At 40.2% G+C, this 16,441-nt stretch overlaps 2 protein-coding genes across 2 annotated transcripts; one reads left to right on the forward strand and one right to left on the reverse strand.

Annotated features, from left to right (window-relative positions):
• Positions 1 to 1,829: 1,829 nt before the first annotated feature.
• On the reverse strand, positions 1,830 to 11,696 carry LOC108665706. The gene is made up of 8 exons (XM_018152498.2): positions 11,561 to 11,696; positions 11,312 to 11,522; positions 10,580 to 10,766; positions 9,784 to 9,934; positions 6,668 to 9,169; positions 5,989 to 6,052; positions 4,950 to 5,020; positions 1,830 to 4,430 (listed from the first exon to the last, which is right to left on the reverse strand). The coding sequence occupies exons 1-8, from the start codon at positions 11,666 to 11,668 to the stop codon at positions 4,407 to 4,409; spliced, it is 3,318 nt and encodes a 1,105-aa protein (XP_018007987.2). The 5' UTR covers positions 11,669 to 11,696; the 3' UTR covers positions 1,830 to 4,406.
• A 2,626-nt stretch (positions 11,697 to 14,322) lies between these two features.
• On the forward strand, positions 14,323 to 15,742 carry LOC108665708 (clumping factor A-like). Its single transcript, XM_018152499.1, has 2 exons — positions 14,323 to 14,361; positions 15,050 to 15,742. Exons 1-2 carry the CDS (start codon positions 14,323 to 14,325, stop codon positions 15,740 to 15,742), a joined length of 732 nt encoding a protein of 243 aa, XP_018007988.1.
• The last annotated feature ends 699 nt before the right edge of the window (positions 15,743 to 16,441 follow it).

The raw sequence follows: 16,441 nt of genomic DNA on the forward strand, positions 1-16,441 counted from the left end.
AATACCTTAATTGAGTAGAATATTATTCTCGCATAAAGAAATTATCATATTATTCATGATTAAACCTTACTCGCGCCGACTTCACCCTCGGCAGTAGTATAGTCCATCAATTGCTTATCGAATATTGTTAATATCGTTTACTAGAAATTTAAAAGCGAAGAAAACACCACAAAAATTTAGCATATCTCTTTTGAATTCAAAAGAGATATTTGAATTCTCTTTCATATTCAAAAGAGATATGCTAAATTTTTGCGGTGATTTCTTCGCTTTTAAATTTCTAGTGAATCTGCGATTAAAGCAATCTAGTGACTTTTTTACTTGTGTAATATCGTTTATGGATATTGTTAGATTATGATGAGACAGAGAAGGAGTATTAAGGATTATTAAGGAGTCCAAAATATTAAGGAGATTATTAAGGAGTCCAATATTCCACTTCCATTGCTGACTAGTATTCTACTACAATACAAGAAATTTGTCGAATTTACGACAAAAAAAATATCATTTCGCTGCAGGGTGACTATCCCTGTTGCAACACTAGCACTGTCTATAAAAAACTTTAACACAACATTTGTGTGTTACGTTTCAACGCACGAGGAGCTGAAGGAAAATCAAACAAGTTACGTGAGAAAGTTAGAGTTGCAAGCTCGAAACGATAACAAGGATCTTATCAAGATAAGAAGGCTTTTTGATTATATTAACATCAATGATTTTCTAAAGAATCAAGCTAATACAACAATACGTATATAATAAATAAAGAATTAAGATAGCCGTGGAAGATACATCGATTATCACGATTAAGGATACGTGCTGAAATGCACAATTATTCTGCAGGACCTAATACCACTAGTAACATTACCGTTATACCATTAGTAACATTGACATCAAACCATCAGCAAGATTAACAAATTAACGAATACACAGTATACGAATGAGATGAAATACCGAACCATGCAACCCACAGACCGAGTATTTTGGTACCTGCAATACACCAGTAAAATTTTTAATTGTATCTGCAATACACCAGCAAAATTACTTACTGCATGTATCTGCAATATTTTTGTAGCTGCAATACACCAGCAAAATTACTTACTGCATGTATCTGCAATATTTTTGTATCTGCAATACGCCAGCAAAATTACTTACTGCATGTATCTGCAATATTTTTGTATCTGCAATACACCAGCAAATTACTAACTGCATGTATCTGCAATATTTTTGTATCTGCAATACACCAGCAAATTACTAACTGCATGTATCTGCAATATTTTTGTATCTGCAATACACCAGTATCTGCAATATTTTTGTATCTGCAATACACCAGCAAAATTAATAACTGTGTGCAGGAAGCAGTAAATGTGCTAACTTCATAACGCCCAGCGACACAAAACTATTTACTTCACGCTATTCTGTTCAAAGAGCTTCCTTGAAGCCCAGAAATTTAATATATCTTTCAATAATATAATAAATAACATCGTTTTGTTGGCACTCGGCGAAAAGTGAAGAATACTTATCGATAAAACTTGGCACCGGTCAAATACTATGTATTATACTCACCAAGTTTAGCATATCATTACTATCATAAAAATGTTCTAATGACAACCACAGTGGAAGTTTGCCAGTTTAACCAGGCCAATTCTAGTTAACCGTTGCTTAAAGAATGTCCATTACCTACGGACATCTGAAGAGGAGTCCCTTTTTAGCGCATTTTCTCATTTATGGAAAAAATGCACTATTGCGCTCGCCATGTCCGTCTGTCTGTCCGTCTGTACGTCCGTCCGTCCGTGACCTCAAGTTTTCGTCGACGAGAAAATGCGCTCTCTGTCACTCACTGCAGTGAGTACTGAGTTATATTTTTTGGAATTAATGCGCTGGAGGAGGGTATCCTCTACTCTTCCGGAGGATAATGTAGTCATCCTATTATTTTTCCACTAACATCCTTTAGAACTCGTGGAATTAAGCATCCATATCGCACTCACATCCATAATATAAATTACGTATCGAAATCAGGACATGTTAAATTTTATCCTTCGTTCTTTCTTATGAATTTAGTGACCTCGCTTGGCCCAATATACATTTCGTTAGAGGTCACAATACATACAAATCGAAGTGTTTAATCGTAACTTGGACAGCAGACAATCATCAGGATTAAAACTCTCCCTAGAGGTGAAATTACGATTAGATTTTTACCCAACATTTCCTCAGCATTATCTCATCATAAGTAATTTACATATATGATAAAATCATTCTTATATAATTTACGTAATGTTGTACATCAGAATATAATACAAATATCACTGTTGATAAATCACGTTTAATGAAAAATCGCTCAAAGCTACATTAGGAAGGTAGTCGTGAGAAAGACCGAAATTTAATATCTTTGCTTTGAACTGCAGTGAACTCCACTTAAATGGAGGAAGCGATTACAAGTGGACGCGTTGAGACAGCACAAATGCTTAGCAATTTAAAAACCCATGTGAACATCCGAGCGATGAAGTGCAATTTACGGTGCATTTAGTTATTATCGGTGCAGTCATTTCTAACTATGTCGTGACGCGAAAAACTTTAGTTTGGCCGTGACGCGTCGGTGGAGAGTTTGCATAACAATTAAAGCGAGTGCTGGTTGATGATATCGTTGCAATCTGTACAGGTGGAGCTTTTAATGCAGTCTAAAGAAGACTTGTAAATACTATAATAATTTGAAACGATCTAAGTTTGCACACCAAAGATTAGTGCTTCCCAAAAAACTCAATGTGCGGTTTAGAATATTATACAATAAAGTTCTCGTAGCCGCTCAACACGCAACCCAAAACTATACGCTGGTGCCCCTTGCCAGACGTCCAGATTAGTCTCCCTTGCTATATGACAGACTGATTTCTCATTAAACTCAGGCGTGGTGCAGCTGTTCAGTCTATTGACACATAGTTAAATAAGTATTTGAGTGATTGTATACAAAAAAAAAAACAAAAATAATAGATGGCTCTCCGATGCTTCAAACTCGCAGTGAACTGCCAGCAACGTCAGCAACACACTGCAGAACTGCCTGGAGCTAATTAGTGAACGCGCCTCAGCATATTAGCGTAATAACCAAGTTTTAACATAACACTGAGAAATGTTCAAAAGGAACGTCGGTCATTCAAACAAAGGTTGCGATTGCGGCTCCACATAGCGGAAGATAACATTAAAATCCTTTATTCAACGGAAATACCATTAATTGAAAATTACTCAATGTCAATAAAACCTACTGAGTGCGAAATAAATAAATAAAAGAATGTACAGATATTATTTCAGACTCAACAATATTATTGTTGACCATTGCTGTTAGGAACAAGGCCTAACGCTTATTTCTGATATGCACTTAATCAAATCTGTTCATAGCTGCTGGTAAAAAAGGACCAACGTGACCCAAGACAAAAATTATTAATAGTGCAACTAAATTGGTATGTTTGAATATGTGTATACGTATGTCTATACATTAATAAATATATGTGTAGAGACCAGCTCCGTGACCTGCAGTCCAGCATCTGCTATACACAAGTGCTCGATTGAACCAAGTTACTCAAGTGTAGTAAGCTTCATTGCCGGAATTGCAAATATAGTTGCGAAAAATAAAGTATGTAGAAGAGTCGTGATAGCAGAGTTCGCTGATCATGTAAAAACATTCACTTTGATCTGGATAATGCATTTAATGAAGATGGAAATAATTTCATTCCCAGCAATAAGAAGTTTTGTTTCACAACGCACCATGAGAGCTGCATAAACATGACGCTACAAACAAATGCACTTCTCTGATAAAACAGAAATACTTAAAATGTCATTTTTATGAGATACTCATATAGATGCAATTTAGACGAGATGAGCATGAAAGAGATGATACACCGTAGAGACTGAACTTAAAAAAGTTGAACCACTTAAAATTCAAGTTTATCGTCTCAACTAATATTAGATTCTGTAGTTTTTCTTCAAAAAATTCTTATTCTACCACTTACACTTAAACATCACACGAAGGGGAAAAATAAATAAGAAGTCTCTTATTTCACTAATAATTTTCAACATTTTTCAAGTCAATTGCTGGCGCTTATTAGTCAAACCTAAATGTTCTGAAGATTATTCGTCTTTCTTGTACGGTGTTTTACTTACTGTCGCCATTCGAATGGCTGGGTTCCCCGCAAAAAAGACATATAGTTCGTCCAAAGTCTTTTCTGGTTAAAATTATATGTTATCAAGTTTGTGTCGGGGCAGAAACTCTGTAAAAAGTTTAATTTTCAGATTACGAAATGTCTATGTACTAGTATAATCAAAATATCGAAAAATCCTCCTTTTTTGTAGATTTTTTGCGGGCTTACAAAGTCCAAACATTTTCTTGGTCGCTTGAACCGAATTTCTTGGCAGCAATTTCAGCTTGGCATTCAGGACGAAATGTTCCGCAGCACCTGCGGAAAAAAGCACTGTCATAAGTGTGAAAATAGAAACTTCAAAAGACGTGTCAAGGTATCCCGGGATATTTTTACAAGCATGTCAAGGTATCCCGGGAAACTTTAACAAGCGTGTCAAGGTATCCCGGGAAACTTGTACAAGCGTGTCAAGGTATCCCCGGAAACTTGTACAAACGTGTCAAGGTATCCCCGGAAACTTGTACAAGCGTGTCAAGGTGTCCTGGGAAACTTGTACAAGCGTGTCAAGGTATCCTGGGAAACTTCAAAAGACGTGTCAAGGTATTCCGGGAAACTTGTACAAGCGTGTCTCAAGGTATCCCCGGAAACTTGTACAAGCGCGTCTTAAGGTACACCGCACCTAATTGCAGCGTGTATTATGATCGCACCGCACCTAATTGCAGCGTGTATTATGATCGCACCGCACCTAATTGCAGCGTGTATTATGATCGCACCGCACCTAATAATTGCAGCGTGTATTATGATTATTAAAACAAAAGATAATAAGTAAAAGCTTGCCTTGTAGTCGAGCTCCTCGAAGACGTCGTCGTTGTCATCTGGCGTGTCAGGCTCGCCCGTCTGTCCCAAGCCTGAGTTAATAAAAAGTTAGTTAAACTAATCAGAGTTACTATAAATGTAATTACTATAACTTAAAGTAGTTAAGTAACCAGAGTTAATATAAACGTGATCCATAGGGAGTACGGACTGTTTTATGCCGAGACGTGTTATGTGGAGAACCAGGACGTGTGATGTGGAGAACCGGGACGTGTGATGTGGAGAACCAGGACGTGTGATGTGGAGAACCGGGACGTGTGATGTGGAGAACCGGGACGAGTGATGTGGAGAACTGGGACGTGTGATTTGGAGAACCGGGACGTGTGATGTGGAGAACCCGGCGTGTGATGTGGAGAACAGGGACGTGTGATGTGGAGAACCGCAACGTGTGATGTGGAGAACCGGGACGAGTGATGTGGAGAACTGGGACATGTGATGTGGAGAACCGGGACGTGTGATGTGGAGAACTGGGACGTGTGATGTGGAGAACCGGGACGTGTGATGTGGAGAACCGGGACGTGTGATGTGGAGAACCGGGACGTGTGATGTGGAGAACCGGGACGTGTTATGTGGAGAACCGGGACGTGTGATGTGGAGAACCGGGATGTGTTTACAACGCTCATCCGGCTATTCATTTGAAATATGCAGACAACAATAAAATATGTAAACATTGTATTGAAACAGTTGTAATGGGAAAAATGTTGTGGGGGGGGGGAATTTGGGGAATAATAGCATTAATAGGGAAGTCTCCCCGTAGGAGGCTTCCATCAATATATATTCACCTTACAAAGACTTCACACTCGCAGTTCAAGTCGTATATACGAGTTAAATTGGTGGCTAACGGCTGCGCTTCCATCCCTAGCAGTCAACTAATTGTTACAAAAAACAAGCAGTCAACCGATGATTATTTTGTAATATATGGATAATATATAATTTAACCGCATAGAGAGGGCAGTATATCTCAGTTCATGAAACATTCTGACTAATGCTTGAGTCTGCCCACCTGACCGCATGGTGCTGTAGTCGCCTGAGTAGCTGGACGCTCGACGCAAGCCATCCATGCGCGGCTGGGAGAAAATAGCAAAATTTGTTCATTTCTCCCATAGATTGAAGCAATTATATATAAATCTGATGCATAACTAATTGAGTAGGGATTTTAGCCTATAAAAAAGACATCGTGATAGGTGAAAAGTAATAACCTTATTATTTTCGGTAATGTAGCATATGTTATTTGTAAAATTACCAGTTTTTATGCAAAATTAAATCTGTAATAAAGTTTGTAACCAACTTAATTACCGATAGGTTTTGTATGAGAATATGAAAAGCTGCTCTCATAATTCGTAGAATACAAGCTCAAATTAGCTGTGTGAGGAAATTTTGTTATTTGCTATTTCGCTACCAATTAGATCAGGTAGGCTGTCAAGTAAAGCTGGTCAAATTTAGACAAAATCTGATTTGGAAGTAAACAAAATTTCTTTCGTGACATTATAATATATTTTCTGAATTAAATTCTTTAAATGAAACTTACGGTGCGATCGTATAATAAACTTGCAAAAGTTCAATCAAAACATTGATGTTTTAAGATTCATCTCATGCATATTGCCTCCCGGATGTTTGGTCCAAACTAAAAAAAAAATGATCATCTTCACAAGTGATTTTTGGAAAATAACACTAATAATTACCTCCTCGTAAGCACTGGCTTCGTCATTGTAGCAGAGAGAGAAAGAGTCATCGTCAACTGGAGGAAGATATTCCTCTACGCTGCTGACGAGACGCAAACGAGGAACGTGAGGAGGGACAGACGACGTCTGACCTCCAACGTCATCAGAACTGCGACTGTACAGTCGGTCATGGTCAGATCTGGTCACTGAGTAGTGGCACACATAAGCCTTGTTATCGAGTGTTTCTTGTTCGTGTGACTTGTTTTGATTCGCATTATCAAGTAAGAGATAATTTTGATTCTTGACCAGCGACGACTGAGGGCTGCTGGCATGGTGGCTACTAGGCTCGTCGCTGTCGTAGCCTTCCGAGTCCGAGGCGTAGTCGCCATATTGAGGCCCATCCGAGGCTCGGGCCGCAATTTTATTCAGATTTTGAGGTCCATAAAACTTTTTCATGTATTCTCCTGTCATTTTGGGGACCTTTTGGATCATTTTACGTTGTTGTTGGCTCTCTTCAAACCTCTTGTTTTCTTCTTCGGCAACTCGTTCAAAGATGGCACATTTGTCGGCTACAAAAGAAGTCTTGCCTGAAAGCCATGGCGTTTCTTGCATTGACAAATCCATTTTATTTGCAACAGAATCGAAGTTTCTGGTTCCAATAGTTTTCTGCGGGTAATCTTCTATCCAATTTTTCCCCGTTCCATCCTGTACAATGAAGTTTGATTCCAATTCTGAAAACAACCCTGAGTTACCGTTGTCAGCTGTACGATCTTCATGATTACGCGGTTGGCCCCAAACTTCACACTCAAGCCACGCTTGCTCATCTCGCTGCTGGTTTGAGTTGAGCATTCCGCTGAAGCCTGCACCGTATCTTGGAACTTCTTCAGCTTCCTGAATGTCAGCGCCTGTGGAATCAGGCAAAGTGAGGCCTACAGAAGACATGTTGCAGCCGCTGCCGAAACGCCTTAGCAGACCTAGAGACATGGGGCCCCGTGTTGAATTGGGGCCTGAAACACGGCAGTCATCATCGCTGCTACTACTGCCACTGCTGCTCCCTTCATCATTGAACTCTAAAGGATTACCAGGGAGATATCTACTTCCATCTTCTTCGGACCCAGGAACTGTCAAAAAATTTGACCCGTAGCCAGGAATATTGAAATTTTTCAAGGATTTTCTACTTCGAGAGCCTTGCCTGAGCTTTGGAGCCTGTGGCGTGGGTGGCTGGAGGGATATTTCTGGCAAGCTCGTGGTTGTGGCAGGCAAAAAGAGTGTAGCTTTCTTTTGCGAGCTATTAACTGTGGATGAATCAAACGACATGCTACTGTAGCCTGAGGTGCTGCTACCCATACAGCTGATTATGAGGGACTCTCTGGCACTTGAATTACTCGAAGAATACTGCGTGTCATTGTGACTCTCACAACTACAAACACTACGCACCGATTCTAGATTATTGCTAGCGCGTGGATGAGACGAGGAATCAGCACTTTCGTGGCTATCGCTCAGAGAACGGGCTCTGTCGCTGATAATAAAGGAAGGGTTACATAAGCTTTTATTTAGCGTTGGAGGTTCAAAGCTTTTACTTCTTAACTTCAGCTTCTTCCTACCTTGCACTGTATCATCGCTAGCTGATTGTATTTGGACCGACTTGTGTGTTTCGCCAGACGACTTCTCCACAGACTGCAATCTCACGTCGTCATCGGGCGTTAAACACGGAGTGGACGCCAGTTCTGGGTAATCCTGTTCTACTTCAGCATCAAGATAGCCTTCATATTCTTCAGGAGTTGGTAGTGTAACGTGATGTTTTGGAGATAATTGCGGCGACTCTTCTTGTATGCCTTCCAACTTCAATGAGTTTTTCTTCTCGTCCCTGGATCGCAGTAGCGCCTGGCGACGTTCCATCGCAGCCTCGATATGGTCTTCCTGACTCTCGGGCATGTCCAGCACGACTATTTCCTCACAACCGTGCAGCGAGTCACCGCCGCTCAGACGTAGAAATTCAATCCGTTTTCGGATGAAGTCTTCCGTGTTCAAATTCTCTTCTTGCTCAAAAACAGGAGTCACACTTCGGGTCTCAATGAAGTCTGAATTTATGTTCAACGAGTTTACGTACTTCTCCACCTTTTTCAAGCTGTTTACTTTCTTTTTTGGAAGCTGCTTTGCAGGGAATAGCTTTGCTTTGAACCTGCTACTTATTCCTTTCTTCTTTTGATCAGGTTTTGGTCTCTCATAAGGAATGGGCTCATCTTCGTCACTTTGTGAAGCTACTTCAACATTTTTTCTACTCGAGGAATTTGGATTGCAACTATCTTCTATCTCTAACTGAAAACCAACATTTTTGAAAGGAGAATCTAGGTTGTTGTTTAAGGCACTTGGATGTTCAGTAGACGCTTCAGCGACCACTCTCAAGTCTGGATAAAGAATAGAAGGCTTTTTCAGACCGGGCTCCACTGTGGCACTTGTTCCTTCTGACGGGTCGTCTGCTCGCCGTGAGTCCGTAAGATCTCCAAAGGAACCACTTTTGTTCTGAGAAAGTCAAGAATCGTCTTCAAATTTATTACAGACACTCATAATATCATGTTCCTATAATATCATGTTCCTCTTACATGCATTTGGAGAATAGGACCGCCTAGCTTATTATAAACAAAGAATTCTCAGACAATTGGAAAAAAAAACTCTAAGCGAAATAGCCATTAGTAACACTAACTGAATTAGGAGACCTTGAATTTGGTCTACTTCTTGTAGCTGCATAATTGTAAATCAGAGTAAATAATAATTTAATTGAAGTATGCTATCTATTTGATGTACAGTTTAATTTTAAAATAAGGTAATTTTACACAATGTAGCTCGCTTTGGTAAGAAATTGTTTTTTTAAGCACATCTATTTTTCACAACCGAAGAAAAATGCACATGGACATTAGTGAGTTATACTGTCAAAACAGAATAAACGCTTACGTCATCGACAACGAACTTTGATCAAATCCATCTCCGTTTGAAATTGATTTATCTTTGATCTCTAAATATTTATCTTGACCAGGAATACGACAGCATGGCTCGATTGTGGGTTACTTCTACTCTGAATATGATTTATAATAAATAATTATTTGCTCCAGTAAGTATTAATCGTCGGAAAAAATCACCTTGAAAGCCCTATGAGTGGCGGGAGATGTCGAGCGGAGCAGATGTAAGGCGTCGAGACTGAAGGCGCGTCCCAGACTCGACTCGTGAGTCGGAGAGCTTGCCTCGTGTGCCTTTGCTGTAGAGCTCTCACTGCCCCGCTTGCTCGAAACTCTGGCAGAAATGTTCTGTTACACATTACACATAAAAATTGATGTTCTTATCAAACTTGCATTAGAATTTTGATGTATTTTAGGACCGTTGGCGTTGTAAGATCGCTTCTTAGTACGCAGGTGAAACGGCAATGATTTTTGACAGCAACACGATAGCTCGGATTGCGTGACTACAACAGCTAAGCGAAAGTAGCTCGAAGTGCGATTGCAAGAAACTGTGAACTTTTTGACCGATATCCAAGACACCTATAATTTATATTGATGAATCAAAAGAATGACCACTTAGTCATAATCTTAGTAAATATTTTCCCATATCAATGAAAAATCTAAACAAGGAAACATGCGTGCAAATTTTCATATTGAAATGCTTCTGCGAACCTAAATGTGAAAAAATATAACTCAGTACTCACTGCAGTGAGTGACAGAGAGCGCATTTTCTCGTCGACGAATACTTGAGGTCACGGACGGACGGACAGACGGATGGACAGACAGACAGACGGACATGGCGAGCACAATAGTGCATTTTTTCCATAAGTGAGAAAATGCGCTAAAAAGAATGTTACATATTGAAAAAGGAGCGAAATTATTTTGCATAGATCAACAATAACAAATTTGCGTTCGAGAATTAAATATAGCGTCTGCTGACATGCATCGCTGCAACAAGTTGCTCCACGTGGCCTTGTGCTCCGGAGTTGGAGCTCGCAGTGAGAGGCTGCGGGTGAGGCCGCGATGGAGGCTACGGTAGAGGCGCAGCCACACGCGCCTCACCGGCCTCGGCCGTGCCTCGGTGCCGAGCCTCACGCTCGTGTCCAGCAACAGACGGAGGTCGGTTGCTGGAAAATAACGTTGGATTTAAATGATGCTAGAATGCAACGTTGGATTTCAATGATGCTAGAATGCAACGTTGGATTTCAATGATGCTGGAATGCAACGTTGGATTTCAATGAATATAATTATTATACTTAAATAGCTCTACTGGCAGTGGCATCATATGGCTCATTTTTAGAGGGCTTCAGCACCCTAGAATTTTCTGAGTTCGAATAAACAATCGAACAGTAGTTATAAATTATTACAGCAAATATGATCAAAAAATTTATGAGGCCTAGTCTTCTCGGTCTTTCAATCCTATATGACGCTCCTGTTTTAACATATAACACATTTCAATATATATTTATATTTTTCATCAATTTTCATTACGAACAGGTTTATCGTGGTCTACTGTTACTGTTAGAGGTACTAATGTGCTATTGTTACACCAGAGCTGCGAAACTCAAGACAATAATCTACAAGCTTAAACCATTTACTTAAACCATAAACCACAGACACATACACTGGCGACGACTCTTAAGAATATCGCAGCTCAGCGTTCCGAACTCACGATGTTTCTTGACGTTGAAGTTGGTGTGGACGATGGCGGCGAGCAGCAACGGTTCCTCCACGACGTAAATCACGCGGTCCCTGTTGATGACGGTTAGCAGCAGCAGGTCGCTGAACAACATCGCCCAGTAGTGGCGCGTCTGCCGCCCTTCACACGCCCATAACTCGCCTCCGAACACCCATCGTCGCCGCCCGTCGTCCAGCTCGAAAGGCTGGAAACGCGCGCAACGAGTCTGGCAGCAAGACTCACCTCAGTGAACCTGGTGAAGACGAGTCTGGCAGCGATGTCGGCCACGGAGGTGAGTGGACTGCGGAGGCGGGACGGTGAGTTAGGGGAAGTCCCCAGCCCAGGCTCCATGATGTTGTGTTGTGACGTCACCTCGTGGTACGCGTTCTGTGACAGGTCAAATTTGCGACTACGACTGATGCAGTAACAGTCCAATCTAATACGTAAATACAACATAAAATACTAACACTTAGAACAATTAAATGCAGTGAAAAAACATTCATTACTCTTCAAATGCAATAAAATTAATTAGCTAGCAATATGTTGCTTATAAATTGATTTTGGCAGTTTTGATAAATTGAAGATACGTCATTGACAGGCAACAGATTCTTGTCATCTCAAATGAATACTCAGGATGAGAAGTATCGGAAAGCATCAAAATTTCAATCATCCGCTGCAGACTTAATGACGATTAATTTGATTTAATTTGAGCATAGTTGCAATCATAAGCTCCGTGATTTTAAATAAAACCACACACACCAGCTATCAGAAATCAGTTCTTGAGAAACCATTACATTCTTAGTTTTAGCAATAAGCAGCATTTGAGCCCGGGATCAATAATCTCAAGAACTTTAGAATCCCAATATCCTGATCCCCGTTAATAGTATAAAACTAATGTATCGTAATTTATAGAACTCCTTTTTAACCCTACATTTTACACAGAAAGATGGAATTTCGTTTGACACCTCTTGTACAATGTGACGGAACATATTTTGTGCATCCTCCCAATTTAAGAACTAAATTTTATATTAGTTCTAACCGTCTCCCCTCATTTTGCAATTACTTACTATTATCCCCCATGAAAAAAAATTTCAGCTCCACCGAGCCCTCGCGCCCCGAGCACTGAACCCTTAAGCTTATAACACTGAACCCTCTAGCCCCTAGACCTGAATTCCCAAGTTCCTCCCGCAGACCCCCAGACCCCCAGACCCTCAGACGCCCAGACCCATACAACTCAGCACTTCACACAGATAATACGAGGGAAAGGTACTTAAGTATACAGCAACTCAGAACTTCACACAGATAATTCAAATACAATATTCAATTTCGCGCGTTTTAAACTCAGGTCTAAGAATTGGACTAAGTTTCGTGAACGAATGGTATTTGATAAGGTAACCAAAATATCGTATGATTTAGTCAATATCGTTGTTGTTGAGCGCTACCGGAGTAAAGCAATTGTTGGGTTAAAGATAAATTTCTGCTTTTAGAGATTACCGGGAATTTACCACACATTGGTTAAGAAATAGTTAGTCATTTAAAAACAATGTTTAGATGACTAACATTGATAACTAACATGTTTAGATAACTAACATTGAGTATTGAAAAGTTTGAGATGTTTTTTTCAGATTATTGAACCCAGGCTTAATAATTCCTGTCATTTAGAATCTATTATCTCAAATCCCGTCGTTTTCGTAATCCCGTTGAAAATAAAAAAGCTTGTGTATTCTAATAAAATGTAGAACAATTCAAACCCACATTTTACATGGAACATAGAGCTCCCATTTTATTCTAATTTCAAAATCTAATAAACATCTTCACTTCCATAATTCCCTATGTTCTCCCCTTAACCATAATAGGTAATAATTAACTTGACCTTTCTGTAAACTAGCGATCGACAGCTCACTCGTCGAATGCTCGTCTGAGCATTCAAAACCCATGCGATCGATGATCTGCCTAAGAAATGATGATATAATCTGATTAACTATTCGCATTCAAAATTATCTTATCTGCAGCCAGCGAAAGTTAAATTCCTCTAATGAAATTATATATAACTTCTATTTTGTTCTATATTCAGAAACATTACCAGTTAATATTTTTAAACTTTCAATTCTGAAAATATGCTTCAGAATTGTATGCTTGTATTGTATGTTTCAGAATTGTATCGCCATGTATGCAAAAGATTCCACAATACTAAAGATAACTTGAAATAAAACCACGTAATTCCAAACTCCCGAAAAAGTGTTATTTAAACTCCCCAAATGACATGAAATCTTCCCGGAAATTTATGTATGCGAATTTTTTTTTATAAAATATTTTATTTAGATTTTCGAAAGTGGAAATTCATATTTGTGTCGATATATGTGATTAGGAGTACAAACACGAATAAAAAATTTTTTTGACACGTTGAGCGATAAGATTAGCAGATACAAAATAGTCAATGAAAAATTTAACTTAGTACTCACTGCAGTGAGTGACAGAGAGCGCATTTTCTCGTCGACGAAAACGTGGTTACGGACAGACAGACGGACAGACGGACGGACAAGACGAGCACAATAGCGCCTTTTTCCACAAATGAGAAAATGCGCTAAAAATACTCTTTGAAAAGCAGACAAACCTATTCATTTCCTTATAATTAATTTCTTGTGTCAATTAATTTATTGTAATTTATTCTAAAATTGTACTGCTATATTGCTTTATTGTACTGCTAAATTTATTGTAATAAATATCATAGACATCTCTGACCTGGGCCGGTAAGTGCAGGAAGCTGGTGATGTCGAGCCCGACGTCAGGCAAATGACTCTTGGGCGTCAGGAAGTTGAGGAAGCGTGCGTCTGAGAGCTTCGCTGCCAGGATCTTGTTGGCTGCAGGGATGCATCTCAGGTGGCTCTCGTACAGACCGAGCAGCTCGGTCAGCTGATCATACATCAATATTTACATTAATCATTAAATGATAAGTCAGACAGTACATGTTGTTCTTCGCTGCCAGTATCTTGTTGGCTACAGGGATGCATCTCAGGTGCGCCTCGTACAGACCGAGCAGCTCGGTCAGCTGATCATATATCAATATTAATATTAATCATTAAATAATAAGTCAGACAGTACATGTTGTTTTTCGCTGCCAGGATCTTGTTGGCTACAGGGATGCATCTCAGGTGCGCCTCGTACAGACAAAGCAGCTGGGTCAGCTGATCACACATCAATATTAACGATGATAATTAGATAATTAGTCAGTCAGTGCACTTAGTTTCTTGGCACCACTACAAACTGAAGATAATTGATATTAAAAATAAAGTGGCGCGTCTGCCGCCCTTCACACGCCCATAACTCGCCTCCGAACACCCATCGTCGCCGCCCGTCGTCCAGCTCGAAAGGCTGGAAACGCGCGCCATAGAAAGGATATAGATTATTGATTTTATTTATTATTAATCTTGCAGTAAATATCTACGATAGGATTGGGCCCTATAATCCTCGAAGACAGGCAGTCAAAGACATGGAATGGGGCTGTTCCATATTAGCACCGAAGACAGACAGTCAACGACAGATAATAATAAAATGCAAGGATACTCTCGAAGTTATTCATTCCAAAGAATACAATTGAGTTGGCAAGATGATCGTATTGTGGATGCGACTAAATTGATAGCCGTGAAATTGACATCGTGCATCTCTGAAGCAATCTGAAATGCAGACGAACAAATTCAGTTGCAAATTAATAAAAAGTTGATATGAATCTAGGTTAACACAGACGAGTCTGGCAGCAAGACTCACCTCAGTGAACCTGGTGAAGACGAGTCTGGCAGCAAGACTCACCGCAGCGAACCTGGTGAAGACGAGTCTGGCAGCAAGACTCACCTCAGTGAACCTGGTGAAGACGAGTCTGGCAGCAAGACTCACCTCAGTGAACCTGGTGAAGACGAGTCTGGCAGCAAGACTCACCTCAGTGAACCTGGTGAAGACGAGTCTGGCAGCAAGACTCACCTCAGTGAACCTGGTGAAGACGAGTCTGGCAGCAAGACTCACCTCAGTGAACCTGGTGAAGACGAGTCTGGCAGCAAGACTCACCTCAGTGAACCTGGTGAAGACGAGTCTGGCAGCAAGACTCACCTCAGTGAACCTGGTGAAGACGAGTCTGGCAGCAAGACTCACCTCAGTGAACCTGGTGAAGACGAGTCTGGCAGCAAGACTCACCTCAGTGAACCTGGTGAAGACGAGTCTGGCAGCAAGACTCACCTCAGTGAACCTGGTGAAGACGAGTCTGGCAGCAAGACTCACCTCAGTGAACCTGGTGAAGACGAGTCTGGCAGCAAGACTCACCTCAGTGAACCTGGTGAAGACGAGTCTGGCAGCAAGACTCACCTCAGTGAACCTGGTGAAGACGAGTCTGGCAGCAAGACTCACCTCAGTGAACCTGGNGCCAGCGAAAGTTAAATTCCTCTAATGAAATTATATATAACTTCTATTTTGTTCTATATTCAGAAACATTACCAGTTAATATTTTTAAACTTTCAATTCTGAAAATATGCTTCAGAATAAAATCACGGATTAGCGCGGCGATCGTCATGTATCCAAAAAATTCCACAATACTAAAGATAACTTTAAATAAAACCACGTGCTTCCAAATTCTCGAAAAAGTTTTATTTAAACTCCCCAAATGAGATGAAATCTTGCCAGAAATTCATCTATGCGAGACAATTTTTTTTAATATATTCGTTAGATTTTCGAAAGTTAAGATTCATATTTGTGCCGATATATTCAGTTAGTAGTACAAACACTGGTAAGAAATTATTTGTCGCGTTGATCGATAAATTTAACAAATACAAAGATACTAATCAATGAAAAAATACTCCTGGACAAGCAGACAAACCTATTCATTATGCTTTAATAAATTTCCTACGTGTTGGCCGTAAAATTTATTGTAATAAATATCATAGATATCCCTAACCTGAGCCGGTAAGTGCAGGAAGCTGGTGATGTCGAGGCCGACGTCAGGCAAATGATTCTTGGGCGTCAGGAAGCTGAGGAAGCGCGCGTCTGAGAGCTTCGCTGCCAGGATCTTGTTGGCTACAGGGATGCACCTGAGGTGCGCCTCGTACAGACCGAGCAGCTGGGTCAGCTGATCAAACATCT

The sequence above is a fragment of the Hyalella azteca genome, unplaced genomic scaffold, assembly GCF_000764305.2.
Source record: "Hyalella azteca isolate HAZT.00-mixed unplaced genomic scaffold, Hazt_2.0.2 contig261, whole genome shotgun sequence".
Lineage (NCBI taxonomy): Eukaryota > Metazoa > Arthropoda > Malacostraca > Amphipoda > Hyalellidae > Hyalella > Hyalella azteca.

Bases quoted from the DNA above. Each gene is read 5' to 3' on its own strand.
- LOC108665706 (XM_018152498.2), bottom strand. From the start codon at position 11,668: ATGGAGCCTGGGCTGGGGACTTCCCCTAACTCACCGTCCCGCCTCCGC. The intron at 5,021-5,988 runs GTGGGCAGACTC...TTATTAACTCAG, and splicing joins CTACAGCACCATGCGGTCAG to GCTTGGGACAGACGGGCGAG. The intron at 4,431-4,949 runs GCAAGCTTTTAC...TTTTTTCCGCAG, and splicing joins TCGAGGAGCTCGACTACAAG to GTGCTGCGGAACATTTCGTC.